General features: G+C 43.5%; 2 protein-coding genes across 2 annotated transcripts in view; both read left to right on the top strand.

The window, feature by feature from the left end:
* The window catches only part of LOC311513579 (uncharacterized protein), a 34,995-nt gene that overhangs the window by 4,016 nt on the left and 8,129 nt on the right, over window positions 1-22,850 (top strand). The window contains exons 6-8 of the mRNA XM_084615500.1: window positions 10-230; window positions 885-916; window positions 1,208-1,302. Coding sequence (XP_084471626.1) covers window positions 10-230; window positions 885-916; window positions 1,208-1,302 — 348 coding nt within the window. The remainder of the gene's footprint in view (window positions 1-9; window positions 231-884; window positions 917-1,207; window positions 1,303-22,850) is intronic.
* LOC311513795 (keratin, type I cytoskeletal 14-like) lies at window positions 8,147-16,128 on the top strand. The gene is made up of 8 exons (XM_084615896.1): window positions 8,147-8,804; window positions 12,406-12,488; window positions 12,817-12,973; window positions 13,420-13,581; window positions 13,690-13,815; window positions 13,915-14,135; window positions 14,851-14,900; window positions 15,796-16,128. Exons 1-8 carry the CDS (start codon window positions 8,226-8,228, stop codon window positions 15,891-15,893), a joined length of 1,476 nt encoding a protein of 491 aa, XP_084472022.1. The 5' UTR covers window positions 8,147-8,225; the 3' UTR covers window positions 15,894-16,128.

Raw genomic sequence — 22,850 nt, 5'->3', positions numbered from 1 at the left:
CATTCCCAGAAAGCCGCTCTGGAAGGCACCTTGGCAGAAACAGAAGGCCGCTATGGCGCCCAGTTGGCACAGCTCCAGGTCCTGATCACTAGTGTGGAGGAGCAGCTGGCCGAGCTCCGATGCGACATGGAGCGCCAGAATCATGAGTACAAGATTCTCGTGGACGTCAAGACGCGCCTGGAGCAAGAGATTGCCACGTACCGCCGCCTGCTGGAGGGCGAGGATACCCAGTACGTAAAGGGAGTCGCTGAGATAGAGTGCCATGGGGCAGAGCTGGCTAATAATGACACAGCTAAACAGCTGAATAATCTGTGTCCCTAGATACTCATTTAAATAAATAATCCAGATTCCTAGGTAGTTGTGAAGAAGACCCGTAAGTGATGGTTCAATGGTTTATCCCATAATGGTTTATCCCATTACCATCCTCAGTGAGAACCCTGTCCTGGGAGGTATTTATTGTCTGAATTATGGAGTGTAACATAACATTTGGAGAGGTAGCATTGTCTAGTAGCTATGTGAAAACTCTAGTTTTCAGGGCTTTTGGGGTCTATTCCTGGCTTCTTCAGCGACTGCATGACCCTGGGAAAGTAGCTAATAACACTAATCAACCTCACAGGAGGGTTGAGAGGTTAATATAATGTGTCTAAATCCCTTCACACCCTGAAAATCCTTCCAAGATCAAATGTTCTGCTCAAACCTTTACTCTAGACAATTTCAAGGAGAGGACATTGGGGACCTGCAAGTCGACATAATAATTAAATTAATCAGACTTGTGTCAAAATAATTATTTCTCCCCATAAGAGGCCTGGACCTTTGTTATCTCACTGAGCCCTGTCCTCTGGGGTCTATATTTCTAATTTTCTTTCTTTTTTCTCCTATTGTAGCATTGCCTCCCAGTACGCTGCAGCAAAAGAAGGTAGGAATTTGTCTTATCTGAAGTAATGATCACACATTTCTGCATCACATCCTTAGCAAGCTTCTTTCCATAGGATCTCATTCATTAGTGGGTGCAAAACTGGAATGACCTGGAATGATTCCTCTGAAATATTGAAGATATTATTAAGAAAAGTATTTGTGTAAAATGGAAAACAGGATATGCATTTATGACACTCTATTCTGCAGATACACTAGCTAGGATAAAAATTCCAAAGGCTGATCAGATCCTTAGGACAGCTGATAGTTTCTTCTATCTCTTTCTCCCTTGTAGTGTCCACGACCACCCGACAAGTCCGTACAATTGTTGAGGAAGTCCAAGATGGAAAGGTGATTTCTTCCCGTGAGCAGGTCCATCATTCCCCCCGCTAAGACTACACACCACTCCACAGGCCCCAGTCCTGAGCACCTTGGATGCATCAATATACAGATTGTCACAGAAAAGGAAAGAAGACTCCAGTCCATGTGCTGTAGATGTCACACTGTCACCGAGGCTGTGGAGGACTGGGCTCCATTAGTGTGTTCCTTCCCTTTTCATTCTGCCTCTGTTTCCCTCACCCTTGTCTGAGTGCTATCCTGTGCTCTTCCCATAAATGTCAAATAAAACTTATCTTCTCATTCATGCAAACTAGAGTCTTGTCTTGGTTGTTCTAGGGGACTGACGACACAGGCTCTCTAGGGGGAGATTGGTGCTGTTTGCTAGAGCTTCCATCAGCATTCGTGGGCAGCTAGAAGAAGGAATTGTTCAGATGGTCATTACAAGGCACTGTATGCTAGATCACTGAGTGACTTGAATTAATACACCAGGACTAAATATTAAGGCAAAGAACTAGTGGCTTTATTGATCACATCCAACCTGGCTGAAATTCTGCAACTAAACTGTATAAACAGTGTCAGATATTCTGCCCTAAGTTGCAATGGTCTCAAAATTTGAAACCTGAGACAGACTTCTCAGGAACGGTCCCAATTTGGTTGTTTCAGAGTCCTGCTCAGGGACACAAGTGGCTGTTCCACAGAGGAAGGTAAGAGATGGGGCTTCATTAGCTCCCTGAGTCTGAGCCAAGGTGCATGGTGCACAGTGAAAGAAAATGACTCACCAATACCATCATAATAGCTCCCTTCCACCTGTCAGCCACACACCTCTCTACCGGCGCTGGCTGTTACACAGCTCACAACGCTCGGCGGTAAAATTAACTTGTGCTGCACATGTGTTAATGGTACCATTGGCTGACCTCGTTCTCGGTAATACAATTTCAGTTTCATTCAGTGTGACTTTCCTGGCAACTGTCCAGGTGTTTCCAAAGGGTAAGAAAAAGGCAGACCCCTCAGATAGCTGTCAGGGGGTGCGTGACCTGCTCAGGATAAGGTTATTACATGCTGTGTTTGGGGTTTGATCCTGTGTCCATTTGTCATTAACGGCCATTCCTGATGCAGCGGTACACTGATACACTCCATCTTGACTGGCAGGACCGATAGTTCCTGGAAGACAATTTCAGCTAGCAGGGTACGTCTGCACCGCAATCAGGGGTGTAACTGCAGCACATGTAGACATACCTGAGATGCTTTAACTTAGCTAGCTCCAGCTTTCATAGCCGTGAAGCCACAGTGGCACAGACTGCTGCGTGGGCTGCCACCCAAGTAATTACCCAGGGCCTCAGGCAGGCTTGTCCATCACAGCCATTGGTACGTCACTGCCTGAGCTGGCGAGGTTCAAGCTAGCTCAGGTGTGTCTGCATGTGCTGCAATTACACAACCTGATTGCAGTGTACGTCTACCCTCAGTCGTGGCTAGGTTCTGCCACCCTTCCTCCCTTTGAGTAGCACCTGGCTCCATATGCAGTGCTGTTGGACATCAACAGGATGATTCTGAGTAAGCTATTACTGAACATGTGTGAAGCTGGCAGAATCTGGTCCTCCTATTTTAAGCCCCTGTTTTTAGGGACCTTGCCCTGATTTAACCTGGCTAAGTGCTGGTATAGCTAGAGAGAGCTCTGGTTCTCCCTGAAAAGGGGGAAAGGAGCCTTTCTGTTCTCTCTCTGGTTCAGAATCCCAGAACTTACATGACCCATCATCATTCCACTCAGATTCTATTCAGGTACATTATAAACATGAGCCATGAATGTAGGGTTATGATCAGCAAAATTACTCTGTAAGATTAGCATCCTGTTACTGAATGCATTTGTGCATTTATACAGCATCATTGATGTGCCTGGCATTTTACAGGAGGAAAACAAATGGACAAGATTCCTCTTCTAAAGCATAAAGAACAGGAGGACTTGTGGCACCTTAGAGACTAACAAATTTATTTGAGCATAAGCTTTCGTGAGCTACAGCTCACTAAAGCATGTGTCTTTGGAGTGCTGTCTGCTTAGTTCTTCAATGGAAAGCAGGAAACTTGCCTTTGTATTTTTTCTCTCGTAAATGCCAGGTACACCCACAATGCTATAAGACTTTTGCTGAAAGAACAGATCAAACAATTAAAGAACTAGAAGAAAGAATTAAAATTATTTCAAACATAACTTGAGAAGTTCAGGTTCAGATTCTCTGGTGTGTCTACTGGGCCATCAGTAAGATGGTTATGCGTTCCTCTTTCTCAGGCTGCTTGTACACTGGTCACAGCTGCAGCCCAGGTAATAATATTCCAAAAGTAACATGTGTGAGCTGGGGATATCCAGATGGGGGAACCATAGTCCCTGCCTGCCCTTACACAGTCCCTACACCTGTGCTGCAGGGGGATTAGCAAAGCATCCAGCCACACTGGCTCTGTTCTAACAGCAGACTCGCCTACTGCAGGAGCATCCGTGCATGAAAGAGAGAGGTTATGAACCACACATTGGTTTAATAACACAAATAACCCCATACCTCTACTAGGTTTCTGATGTTCTTTGGATTTGCGTTCCTTAGCTAAAATACAGATGGGCGAATTATATAAACTTCAGTGACAAGGTTAGTAGGATCGCTTCATATGTGATCCTTGCTCTCTGCAACTGCCAAGCAAATCAGGCCTTGTGGTCATTTAGATCTTATACCATTCTGGATGGTTTACCTTTCTATGTTGTCACTACATTCAGCTGGCATGATGCAGGAAGTTTCTGTTTTTTTTTCTCTTTTCATGTTTCTGGCATTAAGTGGGGGAGCGAATCTGGACCTCAAAATTACAGGCCTTGCCTCACATCTTGTGTTGTCATTCACACCTGGGCAAAGTGAATGTAAACTGCCACCACGTTGCAATGGTAGGATTTGACACTCACTTTGTACCCATGTTGTACCTGTGGATGTGAGTATCCATAGATGTCATAGATTTTACGGCCAGAAGGGATCTCTTGAAACATCAGGTTCACCTCCTCCTATCTCAGCTGATGCTTGTACAAAGCTGCTTCAGTAAATTATAATCATATGAAAGCTTTTGTGCCATTATTTTCTCTGATATATCTAGAATTAGTTGTAATGTAATAGTAGGAAATATCCCAAACACACATCCCACCCCTATTCTCACTCATCAGTTCCATCCTCTTTCCTGTAAAGTGCTCCAGCCCGGGTGGGATGGAGCCAGAGTGGATAAAAATAAATGATTTTAAAAAAATAATTAAAAATTGGATTTTTTAATTTAAATTGGATATTTTTGATAAAATGATTTTTGAGGGAAAATCCTATCTAAAGATAGTTTTAATTAAGATACATTATAGCTCAAAGATATCTCATCATGGAATAGGGATTATACATTCTAATTCTATAGTATGAGACAATATTATTCATGTCATGTTTAAGAAAAGTTTTGTAAATGAGTTCCAATAGTTCATGGATTAGGGACCCAATTTTATGGGGTTCCAGGGGCTTCTGTAGAGATTATGTAGGTTAATCTTTCTATCTACCCAATGGGACTCAGTGCTCAGTCCAGAAGATACCATCAGAGATGCTTAGTTTTGCAGTTCTCAAACTGTGGATTTGTGTCTCCAGAGGTAACATGTTTGTTAACAGCAAAAATGTTTTAAAATAAATAAATAATATATAGAGATGAGAAATAACAGACCGCAACTCTATTGTCCTTCTGCAAATTTGTGTACACAGACTCAATCCCTTACCTCTCTCAAAAAGTGCAAAGTTTCAAAAAGTTCAATGAATAGAAGATTCTTGGGGGTGGAATAGATCTGGACAAGGAGAAGTCTGGAGATAAATGTGAGAAGCGAGGGACATATGCTTGTTTTGTTAAAATATTATATGTTTGCTGTTGAAGAGAAAAATCCAGAATACTTAATGTTGTTGTTTTAGTTAAATAAAACAATTTAAATATCTGTCTGGTGATGTTCTCCTCCTAATACAGCATAGCAAGAAAATCCTCCAACTATTAATGATTAACCTGTTGAATTGGAGATAGTTCACCTCCCAATGACTTCATAAATATCTGTTTCAATTACCTTTGGTAAATGAAATAACCAAACAATCATTCATTTTCTGATATAGCTGTAAAACTAATCTGAAAAGTTTTCAAAATAAATCACTCTTTAAAAATGTATAGTGTGTACCTTCTAAAAATGAAACCTACATCTATCTTTGAGTTGTGAAGAATATGTGCTAAGGTTATAACAACCAACAAGAATGCAGTTTTATGTAGAAAACCCATGATTAAATCGAGTCTTCCTGACTAGTGATTTAAATTAAATCCACCCTGGACAGAGCTGAGCAATCCAAGCCTGCTCAGAAATATACATCTGTTGCTTGTGGGACATAGGCTCTTTTCCCTTTCATGGCAGTTGATCTAAAGAAAATAATTTCTAGCTTTGGGGAAGGGGATTGTTAGGGCCTGTCTAGGAAGACAGTAAAGTGGTTGACATGGTACAACACGTGAAGAAATATGCTTTTCTCCACACCCTGGAACATTATTAAATAGTGCCACTTAGATCTGTGCCTGAGGGTTTTCAGTCTGGTAGGGAGTTTAGTATTGAGAATGGAGACAACAGAACTTGACCTTATTCAGCCCTGCAATTTTATGAGCCCCTTGGCTCTTCACAGGCAGTTAGCATCTCTTCAGCAGTTGGGTTTACATTAGGTGTGTATATCACCCAGAGGGTGTGCTCAGGACAGGGAGCCACAAGGGAAATTTCTTATAACATCTGATTAACTTGTTCATTAGATTAATGATACAGAACTGTGTTGTTCTGAGCATTATTCTTAATCCCCAATTCTTAAACCCAATAATCGGTCCCCAGGCCATTCAGGTCGTTCTTTACACTGAACTGTCCTCTTTCTTGGAGAGCTCCATAATTTCTAAATGCATCCGATGAAGTGAGCTGTAGCTCACGAAAGCTTATGCTCAAATAAATTGGTTAGTCTCTAAGGTGCCACAAGTACTCCTTTTCTTTTTGCGAATACAGACTAACACGGCTGCTACTCTGAAACCTATAATTTCTAAAGTTCTTCCATCTAATAGCCATGCCCTGGCTTTTTAAAAATGACTTGGGGGATCGCAGTCTAGTTCTTAGTGGCAGATGTTGACATCACAAAATCAATGACTGCATCCAGCACTAAGTGGGCCCCTTAATGGCTGCCTTAGCAGAGAGGCCAAGTATTGAATTGGCCAGGGGGCTGAAGTCCCCTCACCTCTACAGGAGATCTTTTGAGATGAGGTGAAGGTACATTGGCAGGGAGTGTTGTGGAGAAAGCCTGCACGTTTGCTGCCAATTGTGTCTGTTCTGTGGATACAGAGAAGACTTGGGTTCAGTGCTGTCTGCCATGCATCTTTCACCAACACCATACTCACAAAATTAAAGACACACGTTAGATCAGGTGTTCTAACAACAATTTGGTGGCCTCAGAGTGCAACCAGCAACTCTTGCTGGTGGCCACTCAGACAATTTTTCCTAAAATACTTAATGAACTTTAGGAAAAACAAATAAATATGCACATGTATATGTCCAAATCATAGTAATTTATTTAGGTAGGCAGACTCAATAATAAAAATAACGTACAGTTGTCTCTATTCTTTACTGGACCTAAATAGAATAGAAACACAAATCAGGTGCTTTGCATGTTCCTATCTTTTGTTGTTGTTTCTTTTGCTTTTTTGGCTGCAATTTTTAGACTTGCTAGCTAGTAAGTCTGCTTCTATGAAAAGTGATATTTATATGTTTGTTAATATCACTTTTCATAGCAGCAGACTTGTTAGCTAGCATAGAGGCAGTGAAAAGTGATATTAACAAATATACAAATATTACTTTTCACAGCAGACCTACTCAGCCTTGGCAAGTCAGGGAACAAATTAAGAGTTGGATGGGGAGGTGGATAGGGAAGCAGCAGGGGTGATGAGTGGTGTGGTAAGACTGGGGATGGAGTGGTGCAGCCGAGGGCTGGAGCCCACTGCTGAGAAGCCAAAGCCCGGAGCCCAAAGCCTTGTGGTCAGAGCCCGTGGCAAAAGCCTGCTGCCACACGGCCGGAGCCTGCCACTTGTCACACGAGGGATGAATCCAGAAGCCTGAGCCCCACTACCTTGGGAAGATGGGGAACTCACACTGGCTGTCTGCTCCCCCGGTGTTTGTGGCTCCAAAAGGGGGCAAGGCCCAACCCCTTCTGGCAGCCCCAGAGGAGGGGCAACTTCTTTGCCCCCCCAACCCCCAAATCACAACCCAGGAGGCTGTGGCTGCCAGAAAAGCCTCTGGTGGCCATGGTGGCCGCTTTTGAGAAATGCTGTGTTAAAGGCTTTATTTAAGGTTCTTCCTTAAAACAACAACTATCACAACAGATTTACTAAGCACACAGTAATTACTGGGAATGGTAGTACCCTGTAACACCCAAGAAAGAAAGAAAGAAAGAAAGAAAGAAAGAAAGAAAGAAAGAAAGAAAGAAAGAAAGAAAGAAAGAAAGAAAGAAAGAAAGAAAGATTTACTTCACAGAAATGCACTGGAGGAGTCTGAATAGCTCTGTCTCACATACAACAGTGTAAAACAATGTAAAAATGTAGCCTGGAGCAATGAGCCTCCCACTTTGAATCACTCCTGACTATACATTTGGAAACAAGAGGAAACATAAAAACACTCCTCGTGAGGTAAAGTGTTTCTAGTGGAATGTGACAAAAGCATGAACAGATCAAGGAGAAAAATGGTGATTCTGGAAGTTGGCTCAGACTTCAAGGATGATGAAAACCCTGGGGAATGTGAGAGAGAAAAGGACCAAGAAGTGGCAACGCCCGTGTTGTGGGTATAAAAGTTGCTTGGAGTCAGGGAAGCTAGCAGCACTCTCCTTCTTTCACACTGAGCTGGGTGACTCTCTTGGGCGTTAGATCCTCAACCACCTTTCACCATGACCACCAGCGTCAGGCAATATTCCTCATCTACATCCCTAAAGGGGATAGGTGGGTTAGGTGGATTAGGAGGTGGCTCCTCACGGGTTTCCTCAGTGCATCTTGGAGGTCCCTACAGAGCCCCAAGTATCCATGGGGGATCGGGTGGCTTTTCTGTCTCCTCTTCTAGGTATGTCTCTGGAGTAGGAAGTAGCCTGGGTGGTGGCTATGGGGGGGGCTACAGTAGTAGCTTTGGAGGTGGCTATGGGGGTAGCCTTGGAGGTGGCCTTGCTGGTGGCCTTGGTGGTGGCTTTGGTAGTGGCCTTGCAGGTGGCCTTGGGGGTGGCTTTGGGGGTGGCCTTGCAGGTGGCCTTGGGGGTGGCTTTGGAGGTGGTGATGGCATTCTCCCTGCGGGTGAGAAGGAAACAATGCAGAACCTGAACGACCGCCTGGCTACCTACCTGGATAAGGTGCGTGCTCTGGAGGAGGCCAATACCGATCTGGAGATTAAGATCAAGGAGTGGTATAAGAAGCAGGGACCCGGTCCTGACCGTGACTACAGCCCATATTACAGGACAATTGAAGACTTGAGGAGCAAGGTATGACACTATTGTTAAAAAAAGTCTGATTCTCGTCTGATTTTCTTTCTTACAGATTGCCTTGTATCTAAAATCTGAATACAGAGGGATTAACTGATTACAGGCAACAGGTATAATAAGGGCTTCACAGAAATCCTGTGCCCAGACACAAATGAAGGAGATTTAGCAATTTAGGCCCCGTCTACACTGGCACTTTACAGCGCTGCAACTTTCTCACTCAGGGGTGTGAAAAAAACACCTCCCTGAGCGCTGCAAGGTTCAGCGCTGTGAAGTGCCAGTGTAGACAGAGCACAGTGCCGGGAGCTGCGCCCCGCGTGGGGGTGGTTTTTAGAGCACTGGGAGAGCTCTCTCCCAGGGCTGGTGCCGCAGCAGCACTTTGACGAAGACATGCCCTTGCACTCCCCCGTGATTTAATGATATTCCTTCAGAAGGAGCAAAACTGCATTTCCTAGCAAATGGTTTCTAATAGGGAAACGGACTTCGGGGCAGGAAAGTAGCAGCAGAAGCCTACTGGTTCATGTTCATTAGCTGTTATGTCTTGGGTGCGGCAGCAACATGAGAAGGCAGCGGGCTGCAGCAGCAATAAGGCTGGTAGGATTATACACAAATGGCTAAGTACCGGATATTACTTATGCTGCAGGTATGTGCTTCTTCTGCCAGATGTTTAGCTCATCAGAAGGCTGTGAGCTCAGGGCAGGGATGTGTTATCTGTTTGGCACCGTTCACCTATTGCAGGACACTTTGTGAACATACAGATGCTAAGATGGGCATAATGATAATAATAATCACTTCTAGCCTGTTACGAGGCTGAATTTAGCGGTTAAAAAAGAGACCAAATCAAATGATACCAAGGATGTGGGACCTTTGCAATTCCGGAATGGCTGACACAAGATCTAACATTTTCCATATGCTCAAAAGGAGGAGGATTCAGAATAATTTCGGCCTGATTTAGATCTCTTACACCAGTGTAGGTCAGGAGTAGCTTGACTCAAGTCAGTGAGAGCAGAACCAGTCCTGGCGTCTTCATTCTAATTCATTTTTGTGTCTCAGTATTCGCACAGTAAGGCTTCATGAAAAGGCCTGAGGGATGCCCTCACTGCAGCACCAACATTCACGCCACTCACTGGTCACATGTGTTGTTTGCTTTCATTTTATTTTACATTCCTTTCAGTAGGCTAGATTGTGACATCCTTACTCAGTCAAAGCTCATTGAACACAGAGTCACTGGGAGTCATTGGGAGTGTCTCCTGAGTAAGGATGCAGTAAATGCAACATTTGTCTCGCTGTCACTGTCTTCTCCTTACAAAGCATCAGCAGTGAATGTCGGCAAAGTATCGGGGTGCAGAAACTGAGACTCTCAATGAGGCAGGTGAATCAGACTGCAAGCTAATAATACTCCCATGCTATTTCCTTTTCTTCATTTTGGCTCCACTTTGCTAGCCTTACTTAGAATCCCAGGTTTGGTTTTCCTCTCCCTGGAGCTTCGGGAGAAGTTATTAAAGGGCACTCAGGCACAGTGAGATTTTCTGCTCAGAGAATTCCCCTCCGCTTCTGCCCCTTCCTCATGCACGAGAGTGTGACTGACAGCAATGAAAGTCATGGAGCAAGAGAATCAATTATTATTATTACTTATTATTTGTATTCTTGTTGTGCCTAGGAGCCTTAGCCACAGAGAGTCAAACCCATGCCAAACCTGAAAACTGTTTCAGAGAGGTTTTTTAAGTGAACCAGAACTGAAAACCTCTCCGTTGCATTGAACCTGAATGGAACCCCAAACCCCCCAAACGAGTAACTGCTTCAGAATAACAGGTTCAGTAATCAGGTGCTGAGAGATGGTCTTTTGGGGGTGCTGAGGAAGGGTCTCTCTCTGTTCCCGCCCTAGAGAGAGAGAGGCAGGGACCACACTTCCCAGGAAGCCATTGGAGGAGATGACATGAGAGGAGTAAGTGGAAGGAAACTACAACTCCCAGAACACCTCCCTCCCCTCTCCGTCTCCTCCTGCTTATTGCTGAGTACATGTTCCTTCCTGCTACAGAAGTCAGCGTAGAAAGAGCATTTTCTGGACTGAATTTCATTTTGTCACCTCAGTGATCAAATATGATGGACAGAGTTCTGGAGGATGTTGGACTAGTGCATGCAAATAATTTGTTAAATATTTCTTTCACTGTAAAATATTTTAATCATTGTTCTCTTTTGCTAGGAGTTACAGAGCAAGCATAAGAGTGTGTGACATTAATCTGCAGGAAATATATTTGAACTGGTTCATACATGTTCAAGTGGTTGAATTAGTTACTGATCCATCATTCGAAGTTAGTGTCTGAACCGAACAGTTACGAAGTATTGATGAACCTGAACTGAAACCGAACTCAAATTTTTAATGGTTCGACTCCCTGCTCAGCCATTGACCGTGACCCCATTGTACATAGGCGCTGTACAAACAGAACATAAAGAGAGTTCCTGCCCCAGAGAGCATACAATCTAAGTATAAGACAAGCGATAACAGGTGGATACAGACAGACCAATGGGGGATTACAAGGAAACAGTGAGAATATAGGTTGGCATGACATGCAGTGGTCTCGGCACACCAACAGCCTAACCATTTGCTACAGGCTTTATCATATTAGATCTGACCAGTGGTCAATCGAGTCTCATATGCTGCTTCCTGTATGACCAATACCTGATGATTCAGAGGAAGGCAAACCTGCCCCCTCCATAATACACACAACGCTGTAGGTGGGGGGAAAATCTTTCCTGACCTCTGTAAGTTACTGTCATATCTCATGAAGCATGAGATCTGAGCAACCTTACATTAGCATGTAGCTGCAAACATTAATCTTTAAATTATCCAGCTCTTTTTAAAATCCAGCTAAAATATTTGAAGTTGGAGAAACTATATGGGATCACAGGTTTCAGAGTAGCATCCGTGTTAGTCTGTATCCGCAAAAAGAAAAGGAGGACTTGTGGCACCTTAGAGACTAACAAATTTATTTGAGCATAAGCTTTTGTGAGCTACAGCTCACTTCATCGGATGCATCCGATGAAGTGAGCTGTAGCTCACGAAAGCTTATGCTCAAATAAATTTGTTAGTCTCTAAGGTGCCACAAATCCTCCTTTTCTTTATATGGGATGAGATAATGCTTGCTCACTACCTTTCTTTCAAGTGAGCACTTCTCAGTTCCCAAAATGAATACTCAGTCTTATAGGCATGCAGATGATACAGAGATATGTACAAAATAAGTATCTAGAGAGACAGATATAGGAAGCCTGATTCTCATATACACTAAGCTCATTTTATACCATGCTGGCCATGTAAAGAGGCCTTAAAATGGGTGTAAATTATATTTGCACACACTTTGGGGCCTGTTTACATGACTAGAGCAGTGCAAAAGGCCCTTAGTACAAATAAGAATTTGGTCCATACCAGCTTGTCTCATATCTCCACAGTTATGCAGATTCTACCATATAGGAGTGGAAAGTCAGTGCTGCTCCTGGCCCTTCTCCTAAACATAAATTTCTCTTTGCATCCCTCAATTAATCAGCAATATGCAATTTTTGAAACTTCTTTTCCACTCCCTCTTATCCCCTCTTTTCTTTTCCCCAGATCCTTGCTGCCACTATCGACAATGCCAACATTGTCTTACAGATTGACAATGCCAGGCTGGCAGCCGATGACTTCAGAACCAAGTAAGTCCAGGGCTCCTTGGAGCTCTGATGAGAAGGGAAATGTGTAAAAAAGCCATTCTGCTTGAGGATCTCTGTTGTTTATTGCATTTGAAGATGCTTCCCATGTTCCTATGTTATGTGGTGACTGGAAAAGGGAACGGGGGAGCCTTTGTCAAGGGTGACCTTCTTTTAGCTTCCATGAATTTGGAAGAAACCTTGGAAACACTGAAGAAAACTCTGTTAGCAAAAATGCCATTCAAAAATATATGAAACTTGGGGAGGAAAAGGGAGTGAAAAATTGGTATCAGCTGGATGTGCCTGAGTTTTTGCCCTTTTTTAACACTTGAAGGTTTGAGACAGAGCTGGCCCTGCGCATGAGTGTTGAGGCTGACATCAACGGCCTGCGTAGAGTCCTGGATGAGCTGACCCTGGCCAGAGCTGACCTGGAGATGCAGATTGAAAATCTGAAGGAGGAGCTGGCTTACCTCAAGAAAAACCATGAGGAGGTGAGGACGAAACAAGGCACAAAAGAGGGACCTATACATTGTAGCTAATGCACAATGGAATCCACACAGGCCAATCAGTAGGAACAGTTCTGAGATTTGCAGTTGTTGGGAAGGGATATGGGCAGGTATATGGGCAGGTAAAGAATAATAGACTCTGAACATATGTTCTGTAGGTACCAGGTAAATTATATCCACCGCTTACGATTCAGGTAGTTTCTACTGGAGCCAAGTCATTGGCTATAGGAACAGAACCTTAAGTTGGTTGCTAGGTTGCGAAGCCACCTGATGCTTGGGATTTTATTAGCCAAACAGAAACAATTGAAACCCCCACAGGATTTTTGTTAGGTCTCTATGCAGGGTGCAAGTGGGAAAACCTCCTCAGATGCACTGCAGTGGGTCTGTATAGTTAAGATGCAGATGAACATAGCGTGTCTCTCTTGTCACAGGAAATGAATGTACTACGGAGCCAGCTGGGTGGAGAGATCACTGTGGAGATGGATGCCGCTCCTGGGGTTGACCTGACCAAGATCCTGGCTGACATGAGAGAGCAGTATGAGAGCTTGGCAGAGAAGAACCGTAAAGAGGCCGAGCAGTGGTTCTTCACCAAGGTGCGCAATGCCTGAATGAAGAGAAGCACTTTCCTGACACTCATGGGTGGGGGCAGAGCTTTACACACATCATTCGTGCAGTAACTAGATTGTTTCCCCTTGTTGCAGACGGAAGAGCTGAACCGAGAAGTAGCCATGAACACGGAACAGTTGCAGAGCGGCAAGTCGGAGATCACAGAACTAAGACGCACCGTCCAGGGTCTGGAGATAGAGCTGCAGTCCCAGCTCAGCATGGTACGTGCCACTGGCTTCCCAGGGAGACACACACAAGGGCAGGCACAGAGATGAGTGAGCCCCTCACTGAATTCTTTTCCCTCTACTCTCCATTCCCAGAAAGCCGCTCTGGAAGGCACCTTGGCAGAAACAGAAGGCCGCTATGGCGCCCAGTTGGCACAGCTCCAGGTCCTGATCACTAGCGTGGAGGAGCAGCTGGCCGAGCTCCGATGCGACATGGAGCGCCAGAATCATGAGTACAAGATTCTCGTGGACGTCAAGACGCGCCTGGAGCAAGAGATTGCCACGTACCGCCGCCTGCTGGAGGGCGAGGATACCCAGTACGTAAAGGGAGTCGCTGAGATAGAGTGCCATGGGGCAGAGCTGGCTAATAATGACACAGCTAAACAGCTGAATAACCTGTATTCTTAGAGGCTCATTTTGAAATAAATAGTCAAGATCCATCAATATGAAGGCCAATTACTGATGGCTCAATGGCTTATCCCACGTTACCATCCTCAGTGAGAACCTTGTTCTGGGAGGTATTCATTCTCTGAACTGTGGAGTGCTCCCTTTGCAGTACTGTGGTTAGAGCATGGGACTGGGAATTAGAAGAACTGGTTTCTTTTCTGGGCTCTGGTGCTAACTCATTGAGCAAGCTTAATAGTTAATTGACTTCTCTAGCCCTTAGCTTTCCCATCTGTAAAAGGGTGTAAATAACATTTTGTTGTGCCTCATAGGAGGGCTGAGAGAGTTATTTGACAGATCTATAAAGTGATGTGAGATGCTTTGATCTTTTTGAAAGGGTTTTCTCCTAGGGTTATAATACTGGACAATTTCAGGGAGACTCAGGCTGTTGCAGAAAGTGAAAAGCAAGGTCAAGTCAGAACGAATATTGTCAGGTGTCATTCTAAATAATTAATTCACATTTTTGGGGTCTACAATTTTTTATCATCAGTGACCTTGCTGCCTCTCCTCCACCACTGAATACAGACCGTGGGATCCCGAAGACGTGTTCATGTTTCTAATTTGCCCTTATTATTTTTCCCCTTGTAGCATTGCTTCCCAGTACTCGGCAGCTCTGTCCTCGCAGTCTGGGAGAGATGGTAAGGATGTACCTTATCTGAAGTGTAACTCATTCACATCTGTAACAGGCGGCTTTGCAGAGTACAAGCTAATCGGTTAACAAATTGTACAATCTGATTACTAACAAAGTATTTAGTCTGTGGAGAATGGGTGAAGGCGACAGGAATAGAAAATCCCCAAATGACCATTGCCCTTAGAAGCAGAAAAGACATGGGGTAAAGGGACCATCTAACTGAGTTGTCAGGTAGAGCTGTATGAAACCCATTGCTTTGGGTTCATGAAGAAAAGGGAGGTTGGCTCGGGAGCAGCAGATAATGTTTACATGAATTCAATCTTGTCCTGAATTATTTTGAATTCCATGTTTGGAGAAATCTGAAAAATCAAATACCTAAACCTTCAAATGGTCACCTAATTTTGATTAGTTGGGATCAAGTGTGAAAATCCATCATTGGAATCTGGAGATGGAGGTACTGACTCAAATATGAGATCAAAATTATATCATATCATAGAATATCAGGGTTGGAAGGGACCTCAGGAGGTCATCTAGTCCAACCCTCTGCTCAAAGCAGGACCAAGCCCCAATTTCTGCCCCAGATCCCCAAATGGCCCCCTCAAGGATTGAACTCACAACCCTGGGTTTAGCAGGCCAATGCTCAAACCGTTGAGAATAACTCAATCTTCACTTGAAAGGTCTGCAAATCATGGTGAACTTTTCTATGAATCCAGGCTGAGATTTTGCTTTCTCTTTACTTGTTTAGGTGATTGATACAAGTTAACTGCTGGAATCACATTTTTTCCTTTCTCCTCTCAGCCAATGAAGAATTGTTTGAAACAGTATATTCAAGATGCCTAGGGAACATACATAATATCTTCTCTATGCTCCAAATAACTGTTTTTCTCTCTTCTTCTTTGAAGTAATCTCATCCAGTCGTCAAGTCCGCACGATTGTTGAGGAGGTCCAAGATGGAAAGGTGGTCTCTTCCCGTGAGCAGGTTCAGCTTTCCACCCGCTAATAGTACAGAGCACTCTATGGATCCCGGTCCCAAGGCTGGAGCTGCTCAGAAACAATAAAGAAAGAGATTCACTGAATGATCCAGATGCTGTATGTGACTGGGCCGTGGGGAATATTCAGCTCAATTTGTGCATTCTTTCCCTTCTCTGTGTCTTGCATTCTCTTTCACCTGTCTTTGAGTGCCACACTGAACTCTGCAAATGTCTAATAAACCTTTTCTTCTCATTCATGCAAAATGGAATCTTGTCTCTGTCATTCTAAAGGCTTGAGGCAGGGGCTCTCTCAAACCCTTGGTGGGATGTACCATGATAGCCAAGAGTCACCCATGGGCAGCCAGAAGATGGAGTTGTTCTGAGGTTGAAGGAAGGAAGACAGCAAGAGGGATAGGTTTCCCAAATGCAGCATAAAGAACCTTGGGGAATGTTTTGTGACTCAGCGAATTGCTAGGAAATACCTGGGAATGGCTGAGTGAAAAATTTTATAGGATTTATTGATGGTGGAGGTGACATTTGGGGGATTGTGTTTGAGATTGAACAAAATGTAACAGTTTGCAGGAATTCTTATTAAAGCTAACAATACTGGGCTCAATTCTGTAACCCTCAGTCACACTGAGAAGCACATACAAAGTTGTATCATTGACTTCAATAGGACTAGTACTTTCATAAGTATTACTCAGAGCGAGTTAGGACTGCAGCATTGAGCCTACTGCAATTTAATTGACCAATCTAGGCATTAAAATATCTGCACAAAGGACTCTGTTCATGAGAGATGGAGGTTTTACTTTTATGAAATGTTCAATTTGAGGAGCTTCCAGTTTCATGACTTGCATAGAGACGTTATTTGGATATATTTATCAGAAGAGGAGGGAATCGCTCCAAATCCCTCTCTGTACAGAATTCCACTGTATTTCTAAGTCACGTTATAAAATTAGAGTAAATTAAATATAGAGATACAAAGCACAAATGTCATTTCAGTTCCTATTTTCTTACTTAACTTACATGGTAACCACATAACTAGGCATATTATATATAAAATGTTCACAGAAACATTACCCTTCACATTACCTTGTGATCACATTTAACAGAGAGCAAAAAAACCAACAAAAGTTTTAGAAGACCTGACCTATGAGGAAAGGTTAAAAATCCAGGTATGTTTAGTTTTGGGGAAAAAGTAAAACAGTGACAGAAAGGGGGAACCCCTCAAAAATTCAATTAAAAAAATTTGAAATGCTACCCACTTTCAAAATGAAACAAAATATATTGAAGTGTTTTTGTAGAAAAATAAGAGTGAATTGTTTTGAATGAAATGTAAAATGATCATTATCTTTACAAATGGTGAAAAAACAAGATTTTGACCAGCAATTCTTGCCATTTACCATTTCTACATCTCCACCAGTGACAGCAATAGCAAAGACTGTAGTGTAAACACAGGCATTTTTATCAGAGTGTCATCTAATTCTGCTCAGAGATGGGTTAGATAACCTGATGGTAAAAGTGCACAAGGCTTGTCTACACTACAGTCTCACTATTGACATCACTAATGGAGGTGCAATAATGGTGAGTTATGTGTCCTAAATTTGCCAGTGTAGCTGCAGCATATATTACATTTATTAATTATAGCCAAGGTATTGTTGGCACCACAAAGGGCTGAAAATAAATAATCAAGAGCACCTTCGAGCTATTATATATTTGTGGTGACAAGATGAGCTTAGCCAAATAGGACAAACAATACTTTGGAAAGCCAGGCTCTGCAGGACTGGACACATTCTCCTCGTGGATGACAAGAGGTTGCCAGAGAAAATGCTGAAGTGTGAACTTTTAATGGGTAAAATAGAGCAAACACAGGAAAAGATGGACTGCAACATGGGGAGAGATAAAAGGGAAAACAAATGAATATGGTGAACTAAGAAACCATGTGATAGATCAAATTTCCAAGTAAGCTGTATTATGTAAGATAGATGGTATTTCTCTAATCAAGAAAGAAGGAGTTGGAGCCCAAATAACAAACACTACTGCATTCCCCCCTGGTAATTGGACTCCTCTAGCTGTCTCTTCCCTAAAGCAGTGGTTCTCAACCAGGAGTCTGGGGCGCACTGGGGGGCCGCAAGCAGGTTTCAGGGGGTCCTCCAAGCAGAGTCGGCATTAGACTTGCTGGGGCCCAGGGCACAAAGTCGAAGCCTCACCACCTGGGGCTGAAGCCCAGGGCTCCAAGCCCTGCCACCCGGGGCTGAAGCCGAAGCCTGAACAACTTAGCTCCAGAAGGCCCCCTGTGGCATGGAGCCCTGGGCAATAGCCCTGCTTGCTACCCACTAATGATTTTATATGTAGAAAAACAGTTGTTGTGGTACAGACGGGCCATGGAATTTTTACAGCATGTTGCGGCGGGGGGGGGGGAGGGGTGAGGCTCAGAAAGAAAAAGGTGGAGAACCCCTGCCCTAAAGGAAAACCTGCTCAAAAGTTGTAGAATGGAAGATAACCATGTGCAAAACTAGTTATTCCAGGCAGTAGCTGACAGACTGGCCAACCTACAGCTCCCAGAAATATCTATTCAGGAAAGGAAGGAGTGGACTGGTGTCAGGGTACTTTCTTTGGAGGCTACCGGGCAAAGAAGAGTAGGGTAGAGAGGTATTTACAAAAATCTTCAGGGAGACAGGTGGGTCCAACTGAATTATTGAGAGATGCTGAATAATAAGGCAAAAGATTCACACAATAAATATTTTTATAAGTTCTCTTCTTCCTCAGAGCAGCATCGTGGTTCTGGTGTAAGAGATTCATGAGCAAGCCGGAATGATTGGATTCATTGGTGTGTCTTATGACAGACGGCTACATTGAGCGTTGTGAGACAGGACAACATTCCACAACTTTCAACGTCCCTGCAGAGTATAGACTCTTACATATTGGAGATAGAAAAGACACATATAGATGGCTTCGCTGGCATGGTGTCTAGATCTACAGACCCGTAACATTAGTCCAAGTCAATTCAGTGGAATGAGCAGGTTTGATTCATCAAGGTCCTTTCGTTCATTTATGTGGGAAAAACTGGCACTAGATATGGGCAGATTGGATTTAGTTTCTATAAAAGCCAAAAGGAAAATATATGACAACTGCTCAAGACCCTTTCTTGATCAATGCAAGTTTATTAATTGGTTCACTACTTCATCAATGGAAAGTGGACATACACTAGCCTTTGTAACCTGAGCAGATTTACCAAACACTTCAGGCAAACTCACTGGTAAAAATAAACAGTAAAACAAGTTTATTGACTACAAAAGATAGATTTTAAGTGATTATAAGCCACTGTGATGGCTGGGAGCTGTGGGGTTCCCTCGCCACCCAAAGCAGCTGGGAGCTGCAGGGTGACCATATTTCCCAAAGAGAAAATGGGACACCTCCAGCTGCTTGCCCGAGGTGTCCCCCTCCCCCCACGTGAGACTGTCACCCATCACTGGAACCCTGAGGAGCGTCTCCTCAGAGGTCTGTCACCTGTCGCTGGAATTTTGCAGGGGCCCCCCCATCGCTTGTCGCTGCTGCCGGAGGAACCCTGCCAGGGGCCTGCTGGCTGCCAGCTCCAGAGTCCTGCAGCCCCCCGGGGCTGAAGAAGAGAATGTCACCGAGGTCTCTGGAAGTCATGGATTCTGTGACTTCCATGACTTCCATGACCTAAACGTAGCCTTAGTCATGAATTTTGAAGAGGAATTTAAAGGGGGAGTGAAGATGTTTGGTGTACTGGGAAGGGGAGGCTGTTCCAAGAGTAGGAGGCAGCATGAGCAAAGGCACTACGATGCAAGTAGGAGAAGACAAAGAGAAGAACAAGCAAGGAGTGTGGGCAGAGCACAAGGAAGGAGTCTCAAGGCTCAGTGCAGAATGGAATTGGGAAGCAGTCAGCATTGATGCCAACAGTTGTGGGTAAAATGAATTGTGCTCCTACGGGGAGGCAGAATCACCAGCCCATTCATGAGGAGCAGAAATGAACACGGATTACAGCATCATCAAAAACAAATATCTGCAGGGACAAAGGAACAGCTGCTACAAGGTGTGAAAGAGGAGACTGAGGTTACGGCTGCACTAGAGCATTTACAAGAATGGAGCTGCGCTGCTGTAAGCTCTGTAATGTATCAGCTCTAAGGTGACGGGAGAGAATCCTCCTGTCAGCATTGCGACTTCAGCCCCGCCGCTCGCTATGTCAGTGAGACAAGCTCCCCCGAGAGCTGTCAAATCTATCGACTGAGCTGCATGTCAACACCGGCACTTAGGTTGGTGTAACTTACGTTGCTCAGCGGGGTGGCTTTTTCTCATCCCAGAGCTACATACGTTATACCGACGTAAGTGCTAGTGTAGACATACACTGAGAGGAGACCACTGGGTCACGTGTTTGAAATAATCATTAAACACTGCATGTTGCAGAAAGTTATACAAGACTATGTGTATTTTAGATCTTTTGAATACTCGTGTATTTTATGGTATGATGTAAATACTCTAAATTCTCCATATAAGTCTATTTTATGATGTAGATCTAATTTTCTATATTTATTTATTGTACAGTTTGTAACATTTGTAAAGTTTTAGGTAAGTGTAAACTCCCATGACGATTACCAACCCTGAGGCTGTGAGCTCTCAAGGTCTGGGACTGTCCTTGTGTTGTTTGTTTGTCCAGTACCTAGTATAATAGGGCTTTTATACTGGTGTGGGATCTGCACATGCTACTGGAATAGAAATAATACTTCACACCTAGTCTAACACAGGGTTAGTATCAATGGCTGTAAATGCTGTACAAATGAAACATCATAAATGTATTATACAGTATTTAAATTTTTTGAAAATATAAATAGAAGAATCATTTAAGAAGAAACACCAAGTTGGGTACACATCTATCTATCTATCTGCCTGCATTGGACTGACCACCTTGATGTCTGGTGTTTGAAGCACTTTAAATAGTCCAGCTCTGTTGCTCACTTCCCAATTTCTCACAGTGCTCTGCCAGTACATTTCCGTGTTCTCCTGGAGGCTCGGGCATTGTCTCCTGTTCCAATCCATCACTGCACACAGATCCCAGCAAGAAAATATAAAAGGAGGGTGAACCAGCCGTGCCTTCACTCTCACTTCATTCTTCCTGGTATTCCCTAATGTCTCTTTGGATTCTTCTTTGCCATGATTATTGATCAACGATGACGCCCCCAGCGATGTAAACGCCAGGAATTTTTATTGCATCGTGAAATATCGGCAGACTCTGCAAGCAGATTAAACCCTCCAGAAAAGAAATCGAGGAGGTTAAGGATGAGCTTCTAAGAGTAGATGATTCTGCTCTTGTTGTACACGTTCTACCACACCTCCAATTCATCACTAACAAATGTGCTGAGATAACTCAAAGCTACGAACTAACCACCAGTGTGAGAGAAACTGAAGTAATGTACAAAACTGGCACCTTGGAAAGCATATTTAAGACCTAGGACCACAATCAATGTTGCCAAATTCAGCATGGTAATGATTTAATTTACCTGCCTGGAATTTTGTCAGGCATCGTCATTACAGACCAGCGAATCATTAGCCCGATAAAAAGGCATGGTCTCAATTTGAAGGGTTGCAACACTAAAACTGCAATCAGCACAGTATCCCACACCCACCCACATGCAAAAATTAAAGTCCACATTTACCGCAGAGTACTGATTTCCAACTTACTCTCTGTTTGCACATCAAAGAACTGGAAAAATTTAATAGATGATGCCTGGTAGTTAATTATGCAAATTGTATAAGGTAATTATGACAAGTGACAAGATAAAATCATGTATAACAAGGTTGCAGAAACATCACGAAGCAATGCTTAGGAAAGAAAGCTCTGCTGGTTTGGACACACCCTCCTTGTGGAGCACACAGGGCTCTTAGAGAAAATATTCTATAGTGGACTTTCGATGAACAAAAGAACCGGACAGAGAAAGAGAGAGATGTCCTGAAAATTAACTCTGCCCATTGTTGTAAAAAGCCATCGGTGGGAAGGTGCAGCAGGAAAGTAATCATTTTGGTGGGAAAAACGGTAACACATGATGATGCAAGTTTGCTGTCACAGAAGCAGGAGAGAGTCGGAGTTAATGAGATGAGGAGCAAACATAAATGCATTTCCCTCTCTGATCCATGGCAGGGCCCGTATGTCAAGCAACGGAGTCTTTGGCTAACTACAAATGTACAAAGATCTTCCTAAAATACTGAACGTGAAATTGACAATGAACCTCTGTTTGTGTTGCATGTAATTCAGGCAACTGGATGTGCCAGCAAGAAAGTGGAACTCTGCAGTGCTAAAACGATACCTCTGAAAGAGGAAACGGAATGAAACTTCATCAGAAATACTGCTTGCTGTAGACTGTGGCTGGATCATTTTTCACATGTCTTACACAGCCCAACCAAAGCTTGAATCATTATATTGTCTTTTCATCCACAGATCTTCACCCTGACTCCAACTGTACTCCACAATGCAAGTGATGAACATCAGATTTTCCTCCTTACCCCTTTCCTCCTTACTCATGAGTGAGTCTTTGCTGAGTTGTATGTGGGGAAGGACTGAGTCACGTATCTGAAGGAGGGACAGGCTTGTGTTTAAGGCACTGTAGCCTAATTCAGCAGCTCTAGGTTCAATTCCTGGCTCAGCCAAAATTTCACTCTGGGAGCTGGAGCAAGTCATTTCTGTATTCATCCTTCTACCCTGTTGGAAGGATTATTTTAATGCTTCTGGGATTTCCATGTACTATATAATTAATGAATGTGTCAGGGTGCCTACAGCCTTGGATAGGCATCCCTTTAATCATTTAAAATCTAAATCAATCAATCAGTTAGTGGAGATCATAGTACCGTACCTCACATGGATGGGATGAGGATAAATCCATATACACTTGAGATGCACTTGGAATGCTGTGGTGGTGGGAGCTATATAAATGCCTAGAAGAGACAGCTAATCCCACCAATAAATATGA

The sequence above is a fragment of the Lepidochelys olivacea genome (genome assembly GCF_965140295.1).
Source record: "Lepidochelys olivacea isolate rLepOli2 genome assembly, chromosome: 27".
NCBI classification, from domain to species: Eukaryota; Metazoa; Chordata; order Testudines; family Cheloniidae; genus Lepidochelys; species Lepidochelys olivacea.
The sequence above is the reverse complement of the archived record's forward strand: the minus strand, read 5'-3'. Positions and strand labels throughout refer to the sequence as shown.